Here is a 13,176-nt window from a genome sequence, read left to right on the forward strand (position 1 = left end):
TCCGGGCTGCCAGCTTCTATAATATTTTATAATCAAGCTGAGTTTAAAGTATTATACAAAATTTTGTATCATCAGCAAAAACTGACACTTTACTTTCAATCCCACTCACAAGGTCATTAACCCCTAAGAACACAGCCTGTTTTGGCCTTCAGGACACTGTTGATGTTTTCAAATCTGACATGTGTTACTTTACGTGGTAATAACTGTGGAATACTTTTACCTATCCAAGCGATTTTAAGATTGTTTTCTTGCGACATGTATTTTGTTTTACTGAAGAAATTTGGTTGATTAAATTCAGTATTTATTTGTGAAAAACACCAAAAATTTCGAGAAAATGTGAAAAAAATAGCATTTCTCTAAATTTAAACATATCTGCTTGTAAAACAGATATTAATACCATACAAAATAGTTACTAGTTAACATTTCCCATATGTCTACTTTATGTTGGCATCATTTTTCAACATTCTTTTATTTTTCTAAGACGTTACAAGGCTTAGAACTTTAGTAGCAATTTCTCAAATTTTCAAGAAAATTTCAAAAGGCTATTTTTTCAGAGACCAGTTAAGTTCTGAAGTGTCTTTGATGGCCTTATATATTAGAATATATAAATATATATACATAAATCACCCCATTTTAAAAACTGCACCCTTCAAAGTATTCAAAACAGCATACACAGTGGCGGATTATCATAAGGGCGTTTCGGGCGGCCGCCCGGGGCCCAAGGCTCCCAGGGGGCCCAAGGCTCCCAGGGGGCCCATGACCGCCCGAACCCCCTCATGCCCAGTGGCGTCGCTAGCACCGGAGGGAGCCCCGGTGCCAGGACCGCACCTGTCAGGCGAGGGGAGCTTCGCTTCTACTTAGCAGCCGTGGTCTGTGCTGCTTTAGAAGCTCCCCCTCCAGCCCCCCTTCCCTGCTCTAAACATCTCTCCTCTGCTGCTAGCTGTCGGGACATGGGGAAGGGGAGACTGTCGGCGGGCTCTGTGCTGTGAGCAGGAGAAGAGATGCAGTGAAGACATAAAAGGTAACTGCATGTATGTTTAATGTCCATATTCATGTGTGTTTAATGTCCATATTCATGTGTGTTTAATGTCCATATTCATGTATGTTTAATGTCCATATTCATGTATGTTTAATGTCCATATTCATGTATGTTTAATGTCCATATTCATGTGTGTTTAATGTCCATATTCATGTATGTTTAATGTCAATATTCATGTGTGTTTAATGTCCATATTCATGTGTGTTTAATGTCCATATTCATGTATGTTTAATGTCCATATTCATGTGTGTTTAATGTCCATATTCATGTGTGTTTAATGTCCATATTCATGTATGTTTAATGTCCATATTCATGTGTTTACAAGGTGTACTTTGTGTATAATGTGCATACTTGTGTGTACTTTGTGTACTATGCATACTTTGTGTATAATGTGCGTAGTTTGTGTATAATGTGCCTACTTTGTGTACTTTGTGCATAATGTGTGTACTGTGCGTACTTTGTGCATAAGGGGCGTACTTTGTACTGTGCGTACTTTGTGCATAATGTGTGTACTGTGCGTACTTTGTGCATAATATGCGTACTTTGTGCATAATGTGCGTACTTTGTGCATAATGTGCGTACTTTGTGTACTTTGTGCATAATGTGCGTACTTTGTGCATAATGTGCGTACTTTGTGCATAATGTGTGTACTTTGTGTACTGTGTGTACTTTGTGCATAATGTGCGTACTTTGTGTACTGTGCGTACTTTGTGCATAATGTGTGTACTGTGCGACCTTTGTGTACTGTGCGTACTATGTGCATAATGTGCGTACTTTGTCACTTTGTCTGTGATAGAGATAGTGTATATATACATACGTGTGTGTGTGTATATATATATATTTCAGCAGAAATTCTGCTACAGAAAAAAAGCACCATTTCCTGTGGTTTTTACTGCAGAAAGTGGTGCGTATTTTGCTGCGTTTTTCTCAGTGTTGGGGGATGGTGACGTCTCCTCTGAAAAAACGCTGCAATTTAGTCACTTTCCGCAGCAGGAATTGACATGCTGCAGTACGATAAATACGCACCGCAGGACAAAATGTCTGGTCGGAAATTTGTATAGTTTTTGTATGTTTTACTACTTTCACACAGTAAAAACTCTTTTTTTTCAAAATTATTTGTTTTTGTGTCTCCATATTTAAAGAGCCGTAACGTTTTTATTTTTTCGCCGATGCGGTTGTATGAGGGCTTTTTTTTTGCGGGACGACTTGTAGTTTTTATTGGTACCATTTTGGAGTAGATGCGACTTTTTGATCACTTTTTATCACATTTTTTTAAAGTCAGTATTCACAGAAAACAGCAATTTTTCCATAGTTTTTTATTAATTTTTTTTACGGCGTTCACCGTGCGGGTTAAATAATGTAATAGATTTATAGTCGGGGTCGTTACGGACGCGGCGATACCAAATATGTGTAACTTTTTAACTTTATTTTGTTTTTTTAATAGTAAAGCATTTTGTAAAGGGAAAAGCTGGGTTTTTCATTTTTTTCACATTTTTTTTAAAATTAACTTTATTAAACTTTTTTTTCACTTTTTTACTAGTCCCATTAGGGGACTATAATATGCGATTCTGCGATCGCATTTATAATACACTGCAATACTTTTGTATTGCAGTGTATTACTGCCTGTCCGTTTAACACGGACAGGCATCTGCTAGGTCATGCCTGCGGCATGATCTAGCAGGCATTCACTCCAGGCAGACCTGGGGGCCTTTATTAGACCCCTGGCTGCCATTGGAGACACAGACACTCGGCGATCGTATCGCCGGGTGTCAGTGGGATGAGAGGGAGCTCCCTCCCTCTCTCCAAAACCACTCAGATGCGGTGCTCGCTATTGAGCACCGCATCTGAGGGGTTAAACGGGTGAGATCGATACTAATATTGATCTCACACGGCAGAGCAGGGACGCCCCCAGCCCTCAGCTGCCTCTAGCAGCTGAGAGCAGGGAGATTTGACAGCTCCCTGCTCTGTTTACTTATTCCGATGCCGCGACGTAAAAAGTCTATGGCATCGGAATAAGGCCCGTTAGTGACCGACGTAGAAACACGATGGGCCGGTCACTAACGGGTTAAATAGTCTGTCTGCTCCAGTTAGACAAATTGACATTGTCTATATTTGTTATTCTACCCATTATGTATACATATCCTCTGCATTGGATGAACGTTTTTATTCATGCTTTGCATGACTCATCTTTTAATTCTTGTGATTTTTTTGAATAAAGCTTATATTTTCCTAAAATACATGTGTTGTGTTAATTGTACTCCACACTTTATAGGCTATGTCATCCTGTGGCTAGTAGAAAGTTCTGGATCAGTAGAGATGCAAACCAGTCGCCACTCCACGCGGTCCCACATGGTCCCAGCGAGCAGCATGTGTAGCCTAGATAGAGTGGTGTCAGCAATTGCTGGAGTCGTGCACCCAGGAGTCTGAAAGAGGAGAGAAAACATCAAAGACATTCAGTAAAAGCAATAAAGGCAAAACAGGTGAACAATTAGATGAACAACAGTAACAGCAATCCAGGCTAAGAACAGCGGGGTTACTGTCAATAAAGCAAACGGAATGTTGTCTGCATCAATTCGTGCACATGTCCAATAAAAATCGGGCATATTCCCTGACAACACAGGTGCATATTACTCGGCATCGCGGTCCTCCAGGTGAAGCTGTCTCCAAGCCAGAACCAGATCTTCAAAAATGCGGATGCGGCCGCCATCTTGAACTCTCAGCCCTGCGGGGAATAAAAGTTGAAAGCGAGTGTTCCTCTCATGAAGCAAGCGGCAAACAGGAGTGAAGGCTTTTCTTTTTTGAGAGACAGCTGCAGAGTAGTCCTAGAAAATCAGGATTTTGGAGTCGTTGATCAATAAGTCCCTCTGGTTCTTATAGGCTCTCAGAACTTTTTCTTTTATAGCCCAATGGAGGTACTTGGCTATGACCGTACGCGGACTAGTGTCACCCACTCCTCTATTTGACCTAGGAGGGCCCAGCCTGTGTGCTCTCTCAATCATGAGGGGGTCACCCCAAAGTTCAAGGTTAAGCGCTTGTGGGAGGGATTTGCTGAGATAGTCCGTCAAGCAATCAGCTGTCACCGTTTCAGGGCTGCCCACAAATCTCAGGTTGCTACGTCTATCCCTGTTCACCAGGTCCTCCAACTTGTCCCTCACTGCCTGAGTTGTGGCTTGGTTCTGGTGCAGGGTATCCTCCAGATTTGATATGGTGTGTTCCGAGGAGGTGAATCCGGTCTCCAAGTCAGCAATCTTCTGTGAGTTGGAGGTGATCTGGGCTAAGGCCGAGTTGATAGACGTGTGTAGGACATCCAAACGCTTGTCAAAGAGAGGCATCAACAACTTCGAGACCTCCTGCACCACCAGGGTAGCCTAAACAGAGTCCATGTCAGAGCCGTGTTGAGGGGTACATTGTGGGGACAGCTGAGGGGTGGTCATATTATCTCCTGTAAGTAGCTCCGGGGAGCATTTCGGCTGCGGAGATCGCACTTTAGCGGGTGCGAGTTTAGATGATTTTTCCCCTTTAGCATTTCCCTTAGTTTTATGTGGACGTGTTGTGCCCGGGACTCCGCTCTGGGGAAGACCCTGACACACTGTCCATATATGGACAGTGATGTCAGGGAATTCCACAGAGTCCCGGAGCAGAGCCTGTACTAGCGCTCTGCCCGGGACTCCACTCTGGGGAAGCCCCAGACATTGTGTGTCTAAACATGGACACCGATGCCAGTGAATTCCAGAGTCCCGGAGCAGAGCCGATACTAGCACTCTGCCCGGGACTCCGCTCTGGGGAAGACCCTGACACACTGTCCATATATGGACAGCGATGTCAGGGAATTCCACAGAGTCCCGGAGCAGAGCCTATACTAGCGCTCTGCCCGGGACTCCGCTCTGGGAAAGACCCTGACACACTGTCCATATATGGACAGCGGTGTCAGGGAATTCCACAGAGTCCCAGAGCAGAGCCTATACTAGCGCTCTGCACGGGACTCCGGCTCTGGGGAAGCCCCAGACATCGCTGTTCATATGTGGACAGCGATGTCAGTGAATTCCAGACTCCCGGAGCAGAGTCTGTACTAGCGGCTCTGTGTCCCGCGGGCCGCAGATGACAGCCCTAGGGGCCGCATGCAGGCCGCGGGCCGCGTGCTTGAGACCCCTGACCTAGATGCAGCGATCGCTTTTGATCGCTGCATCTAAGGGGTTAATTGGCTGGATCGGAGGCTAGCTCCGGTCCTGGCCAGTACAGCGTGATGTCCACTGTAATATACAGCCGACACCCGGCGGTGATGGAGCTGGCTCAGCTCCAGTTACAAGAGAAGGCGCCATCAGGTAACTGTACGTGATTTTGCGGGTAAGTGGGCACACTGTTACATGTCTGATCTACTCACTTTCACACTGAGGAGACCAGATGGTGTAACAATGTTTACAGACAGTTTTTTTTGTCAAGGAACTGTGATTGGTCAGTCCACTGTGACTGACCAATCACAGCGTTCACCCCCCCCCCTGTCTTACTGTGCCGATCAACTGTCATAAACAGTTGATAGCACAGTTCTGTCACCTTGTCTTTTGACAGGGTGACAGTTTACATCCATGACGCACCAGTACGTTCCGGTGCGTTAAAGCATTGCAGTGCATGACGTACCGCTACGTCCTGGTGCGTCAAGGGGTTAAAGGGGTTCTCCGCTTTGGATAATCCCTGCTCGTTTGAAGGGTCCCTTGACAATAAGCAGATCACAGAGTGTTCCCCTTCTGGAAGCCCCAGTAATCAGCTGTAATCTGTGGGAAAACCTGGCAGTAAGTGTTAATTTTCCCTGCAGCGCCAGTACAAGAGAAATGAAGCATTACACTGTATCCATTCATAACAATGATTTGTCTGTGTAATGCAGGATAGGACAGGTCCTCCAGAGCGAGAGGTGCTCTTCATAATCGCTTTCTGTTATGGCCAAGAGATAGGGATCCCAAAAAGGTTGGGGGTACCCTCAGACCTAATAGGTTATATTAAAGTTGGTTTTCTAAACTGGACAACGCCTTTAATAAAGAGATTAAAATAATTGGGCCTTACACAGATCCTTGTGGTACCCCGCTTCTGAATTTAGCCTATTTTGAGTGTGTATAGTTTATAATGACTGTTTTCTATCCCTTAGGCCCCATGCACACGACCGTAAAAACGCCCGTAATTACGGGCCGTAATTATGGCCCGTAATTACGGGCCCATAGACTTCTATTGGCCACAGGTACCTCCCCGTATGCTTACGGGAAGTTGCCCGTGCCGTTGAAAAATATAGAACATGTCCTATTTCAGGCCGTAATTACGGCACGGGCAGGCCCATAGAAGTCTATGGGGCTCCCATAATTACAGGTGACTACATGTGTGCACCCGTAATTACGGGAGCGTTGCTAGGCGACGTTAGTGTATAGTCACTCTCCAGGGTGCTGAAAGAGTTAAACGATCGGCAGTAACTCTTTCAGCACCAGGGACAGTGACTGCCAATCACAATATAGATAAAGCTGTAAAAAAAAAAAAAAGACGTTCATACTTACCCAGAACTCCCTGCTTCTTCCTCCAGTCCGGCCTCCTGGGATTACGTTACAGCCCATGTGACCGCTGCAGCCAATCACAGGCCAATCACTGGCTGCAGCGGTCACATGGACTGCGCGTCATCCAGGGAGGTCGGACTGGATGTCAAGAGAGGGACGCGTCACCAAGACAACGGCCGGGTAAGTATGAATTTATTTTACTTTTATTACGGACAGGGCTGTCCCTTCTCTCTATCCTGCACTGATAGAGAGAAGGGCTGCCGATTACTGCAGTGTAATTTTGCAGAGAAAACGTGCCCGTAAATACGGGTGGAATACGGGTGACACCGGAGCCGTATTTACCGGCACGGGTCCGTAAATACTGGTGCAATACGGGTCGAATACGTGTGACCAAGGACCCGTATTTACGCCAGTATTTACGGGTGGACAAAAATACAGTCGTGTGCCTGGGGCCTTAACCAATTCTTTACCCATGTTACATTTCCCTCCAGTCCGTTCCTCTGTAGCTTCAGCACGAAGCTGTTGTGAGGAATAGTATCAAGTGCTTTTGCAATTTCATGTCATTGAGATAATAAAACTAAAAGGTGACAGGTCCTCTGAAACAAAAATTTCAAATGTGGCAAAACCAAAGTCTATCCCTTAACCAAGTCTGAACATAGCTTTACATTCATAAACTACAGTATGTTCAGTGTAAGGAAAACACTGAGGATTGTTATTTGGTGGATGTTCAATGGGTAGGTTGCAAAAGATAGAATATAAAGATTTATGCCATAATGATTTTATTCCATTTATATACCGAAGGGTTGAGCCCAGATGAACAGATATCTCAGAATGTGATTCAAGATGCCAAGCTGCTCCACTGGAATGGACGATTTAAACCTTGGAAGTTCCCCTGCTCACACTACAAGCTATGGGAGAAATGGTTCATTCCTGACCCCACTGGAAAGTTTCAGATCCGCCGCATCTAAGTACATATGTTTTAGTTTAATTGCATTAACTTAGAATGTTTTCTCAAATAAACATGGTTTGTAAATACGTTGTAAATTTGTGAAATATTTTGCTAAGACATACGTTAATGTATGCTTCGGAAAGTAGTAAAGGCTTTAAAGCATAGGTATTAAACATAGGCTTTGACGCTTTTCCAACAGTGGCATCCATCACCATAGACATTAATGTTATCGGTTATATGGGTACATGGTGAACTGGGGTCATGAGAGTCATGACGGATGTCACTATTAGGCATCATATCAACGGATCCATTACCCATAGACTATAATGGTATCCGTTTAACAGCTACTTTAATGAAAGGCTACTGGAAAGCCTATAACATATTAGTTTAACGGATGCCTGTTGTAACGTCCATGGCTGCAGACTATCGTTCTGACTCACGCCTCGACAGCCACGGATCTGAGTGCTGGCCCGCATCTCCTCCCCAGGAGACGCCAACACTCACTTCCACTCCGCCCTGCAGTGTACCGTAGGGTGCCCATGCACGCTCGTTAAAGTGCCAGCGCGCACACATGAAATATGTTACAAATTAGCCTGCATCACTCTGGACTAGAAAAGGGGGCTCTGCCCTTTCACTCCTTGCATTGTTTGTATTCGTATGTTAGGGTTGCAAATGGTCCCTTAGTCGTATCCTGTTCCCTGTGCCATGCTACCTGTATCCTGTGTCCCGTGCTGTATTTTTTCCTTTGCAATCTCTAGTGTTGGAATCGTGTTTTGCCATCTACTTCGCCTGCTGACTTTACACCACGTCTGGTTTCATCAGCCACATTTTTCAAATCTGACATGTGTCACTTTATGTGGTAATAACTCCGGAATGCTTTCACCTATCCAAGCGATTCTGAGATTGTTTTCTCGTGACACATTGGACTTTAAGTTACTGGCAAAATGTGCTCGATATGTTCAGTATTTAATTGTGAAAAACACCAAAATTTAGCGAAAAATTGCAAAAATTTGCATTTTTCTCAATTTAAATGTATCTGCTTTTAAGACAGGCAGTTATACCACACAAAATTGTTGATAATTAACATCCCCCATATGTCTACTTTAGATTGGCATTGTTTTTTGAACTTCCTTTTATTTTTCTATGACATCACAAGGCTTAGAACTTTAGCAGCAATTTCTCACATTTTCAAGAAAATTTCAAAAGGCCATTTTTACAGGGGCCAGTTCAGTTGTGAAGTGGCTTTGAGGGCCTTATATATTAGAAACCCCCAAAATGTCTTAACCCTTTACACATTTCACAGGAATTAAAGCAAAGTAGAGGTGAAATTTACAAATTTCATATTTTTTTGCAGAAATACATTTTTAATACAATTTTTTTTATAACACAGAAGGTTTTACCAGAGAAATGCAACTCAATATTTGTTGCCCAGTTTCTGCAGTTTTAGGAAATATCCCACATGTGGCCGTAGCGTGCTACTGGACTGAAGCACCGGCCTCAGAAGCAAAGGAACACCTAGTGGATTTTGGGGCCTTATTTTTGTTAGAATACATTTTAGGCACCATGTCAGGTTTGAAGGGCTCTTGCGGTGCCAAAACAGTCAAAATCCTCCAAAAGTGACATCATTTGGGAAACTACACACCTCAAGGAAATTATCTAGGGGTACAGTGAGCATTTTGACCGCACAGGTTTTTTACAGAAATGATTGGAAGTAGGCCGTGAAAATTAAAATCAACATTTTTTCAAAGAAAATGTAGGTTTAGCGATTTTTTTTCTCATTTCCACAAGGACTAAAGGAGAAAAAGCACTGTAAAATTTGTAAAGAAATTTCTCCCGAGTAAAACAATACCCCACATGTGGTAATAAATGGATATTTGGACACACGGCAGGGCTTCGAAGGGATGGAGTGCCATTTGGCTTTTGGAGATCACATTTAGCAGGAATGGTTTGCGGAGGCCATGTCACATTTACGAAGTCCCTGAGGAGACAAAACAGTGGAAACCCCCCACAAGTGACCCCATTTTGGAGACTACACCCATTGAGAAAATTATCTAGGGGTAAAGTGAGCGATTTGACCCCACAGTTTTTTTGCAGAAATTATTGTTAGTAGGCCCTGAAAATAAAAAGCACCACAAAATTTGTAAAGCAATTTCTCCCGAGTAAAACAATGCCCCACATGTGGTAATAAACGGCTGTTTGGAGACACGGCGTGGCTTAGAAGGGAAAGAGCGCTATTTGGCTTTTGGAGATCACATTGAGCAGGAATGGTTTGCGGAGGCCATGTCACAATTGCAAAGCCCCTGAGGGGAAAAAACAATGAAAACGCCCAAAACTTGACACCATTTAGGAAACTACACCCCTTGAGGAATTAATCTAGGGGCGTAGTGAGCATTTTGACCCCACAGATGTTTCATAGAATTTATTAGAATTGGGCAGTGAAAATAAAAACAATCTTTTTTCTTCAATAAGACGTAGCTTTAGCAAAAAATTTTTCATTTTCGCAACAAATAAAGGAAAAAAAAGAACCCAACATTTGTAAAGCAATTTCTCCCGAGTACGGCAATACCCCATATGTGGTCATAAACTGCTGTTTGGGCACACAGCAGGGCTCAGAAGGGAAGGACCGCCATTTGGAGTGCAGATGTTGCTGGATTGGTTTCTGGGCGCCTGTGGGCGCAAAACAGTGGAAACCCCCCAGTATTGACCCAATTTTGGAAACTACACCCCTCAATGCATTTACCTAGTGGTGTAGTAAGCATTTTAACCCTGCAGGTGTTTTGTAGAAATTTGTGTGAACTCGATGTTGCAGAGTGAAAATGGGATTTTTTCCATAGATATGCCAATATGTGGTGCCCAGCTTGTGCCACCATAACAAGACAGCTCTCTAATTATTATGCTGGGTTTTCTGGTTTTAGAAACACCCTACATGGGGCACTAATCTTTTGCCTGGACATTTGACCAGACTCAGGAGTGAAAGAGTACCATGTAAAATTGAGGCCGAATTTGGCGATTTACAAAGTATTGGTTCACAACTGCAGAGACTCAGATGTGAAATAATAAAAAGAAACCCCTGAGAAGTGACCCCATTTGGAAACGACACCCCTCAAGGCATTTGTTAAGGGGTGTAGTGAGCATTTCACCCCACAGGTCTTTTCCATAAATGAATGCACTGCGGATGGTGCAAATTAAAAATTTATATTTTTCCCTAGATATGCCAATTCAGTGGCCAATATGTCGTGCCCAGCTTATGCCACTGGAGACACACACCCCAAAAATTGCTAAAAGGGTTCTCCCGGGTATGACGGTGCCATATATGTGAAAGGAAACTGCTGTTTGGGGACGCTGTAGGTTTCAGATGGGAGGAAACGCCATTTGGCTTTTGGAGAGCGGATTTTGCTTGGTAGTAGATTTGTTTGAGTATTGCTGGTGTTTCCGTTTATAATGTGGCGGTATATGTAAGCCGGGCGGAGTATATAAGGGGCATATTCAGGTGGTATAATAATGGGGTAAAAAAAAAACAATAAAATGATCCATAGATGTGTGTTACGCTGTGCTCAATCCTTTCTGCACAGGCCGGTGTTGCACTGATATATGGCGTCCTTTCTTATCCCCCTTTTGGTCCACACTCCGCACCTTTGCAGTTTGGGGAATTTTGCTGGGAAGTGTTGTCCTGGTATAATACGGGCACCGGCGCTTCCAGCGGATATGTTTGGGCCCTCCCTTTCCTGGTTCCCTAATTTTAGGTCCTTGATAAATCGCCTCTTCAAACAGAAGAAATGTTCCCCTCGGGCACAACTGCATATTTTTTTGATTTCCTGACTTATTGGAGCCATAACTAATTTTATTTTTTCATAGACGTAGCGGTATGAGGGCTGGTTTGTTGCGGGACGAGCTGTAGTTATTATTAGTACCATTTTGGGGTACATGCGACTTTATGATTACCTTTTATCCTATTTTTTGGGAGGCCAGGTAAACAAAAAAAAACACAATTCTAGTTTTATTTAGTTTTTTTTTATACAGCGCTCACCATGCGTTATAAACTACATGTTAACTTTATTCTGCGGGTCCGTACGATTCCGGCGATACCTAATTTATTGCACTTTTTTATGTTTTACAACTTTTTGCACAATAAAATTACTTTTGTAAAAATAATGTATTTTTTCTGTCGCCAAGTTGTGAGAACCATAACTTTTTATTTTTTTTGTCGACCGAGTTGTATGAGGGCTTGTTTTTTGCGAGACAAGCTATAGTTTTTATAGGTACCATTTTTTGAATACGTGCGACTTTTTGATCACTTTTTATTCCTATATTTATAGAGCAAAGTGACCAAGAAACAGAAACTCTGGTATAGTTTTTGACGTTTTTTTTTTACGCTGTTCACCGCGTGCAATAAATAATATAATATTTTGATACCTCAGGTCGTTACGGCCGCGGCGATACCAAATACGTATGGTTTATTATTTTTTTTCAATAATAAAGGACTTGATAAGAGTAAAAGGGGGATTGTGTTTTATTTGATTACTTGAAACTTTTATTGTTTTCAAACTTTTATTTTTTTCACACTTTTTCTCAAGTCCCACTAGGGGACTTGAAGGTCCAGCTGTCAGATTTATTTTTTTCTAATACATTGCACTACCTACGTAGTGCAATGTATTAGATGTGTCAGTCATTCACTGACAGCAAGCCGATTAGGCTTCGCCTCCCGGCGGAGCCTAATCGGCTTCCGTAATGGCAGAGCAGGAGACCATTGTGTCTCCTGTTGCCATAGCAGCAGTCGCCAGTCCCGATTGCCTGTCAGGGCTGGCGATCTGCTAGTAACCGCTACGATGCAGCAATCGCTTTCGATTGCTGCATCGAAGGGGTTAATGGCAGGGATCGGAGCTAGCTCCGGTTCCTGCCGTTACAGGTGGATGTCAGCTGTACAGTACAGCTGACTTCCACCGCTGATGACGCCGGATCAGCTCCTGAGCCGGTGCCATCTTGCCGGAAGCTACGGAAGCCGGTCAGGCTCCGCCGCCGAGCGGATCTTGACCGGTTTCCGTGCTAGGCAGACCGGGAGGCCAGTATTAGGCCTCCGGTTGCCATTGCAGCCACCGGAACCCCGGCAATTTCATTGCTGGGGTTCCGATGAGCTGCAAACACCTTAAATGCAGCGATCGCGTTTGAGCGCTGCATTTAAGGGGTTAATGGCGGGGATCGAAGCTAATTTCGGTCCCCGCCGTTACAGCCGGATGTCAGCTGTAAGATACAGCTGAGATCCGGTGATGATGGCACCGGCTCAGCTTCTGAGCCGGTCCCAAACATTCGGCGTATGGGTACGGCAAAATGCGGGAAGTCAATGCTTTCCATGGCGTACCCATACGGCAAATGTCGGGAAGGGGTTAAACTTGATGGAATGGTGTCTTATTTCAATCCACTATGTAAACTACCAGGTGGTTTTTAAGGTAGCCAATTGCATAAAACCATCCCCCGTGCTGTTTTTAATTATTAGTTCATAGGAAGAGGCATTTAGAAACTAATGGTGTGAGTTGTTTCAATGGTAACAGGCTGGCATCAGTACAATATTATATGGGAAAGAGCGCAGGCTATTCCCTATATGTAGAGGGAAACGACAGCCGAACAGATATATCTTAAAAACACAAACTCACCTTTTACAG

The 13,176-nt window shown here is 43.7% G+C and overlaps 1 protein-coding gene across 4 annotated transcripts in view; it reads left to right on the forward strand.

Moving 5' to 3' along the window:
- The window catches only part of GLT8D2 (glycosyltransferase 8 domain containing 2), an 82,288-nt gene extending 74,683 nt beyond the window's left edge, over positions 1-7,605 (forward strand). For all 4 annotated transcript variants that reach the window (XM_075856668.1, XM_075856666.1, XM_075856667.1 and 1 more), the window contains one exon: positions 7,372-7,605. In XM_075856668.1, the coding sequence (XP_075712783.1) occupies positions 7,372-7,538 (167 nt within the window). In that variant the 3' untranslated portion in view covers positions 7,539-7,605. The remainder of the gene's footprint in view (positions 1-7,371) is intronic.
- The last annotated feature ends 5,571 nt before the right edge of the window (positions 7,606-13,176 follow it).

The sequence above is a fragment of the Rhinoderma darwinii genome, chromosome 3, assembly GCF_050947455.1.
Source record: "Rhinoderma darwinii isolate aRhiDar2 chromosome 3, aRhiDar2.hap1, whole genome shotgun sequence".
NCBI lineage: Eukaryota > Metazoa > Chordata > Amphibia > Anura > Rhinodermatidae > Rhinoderma > Rhinoderma darwinii.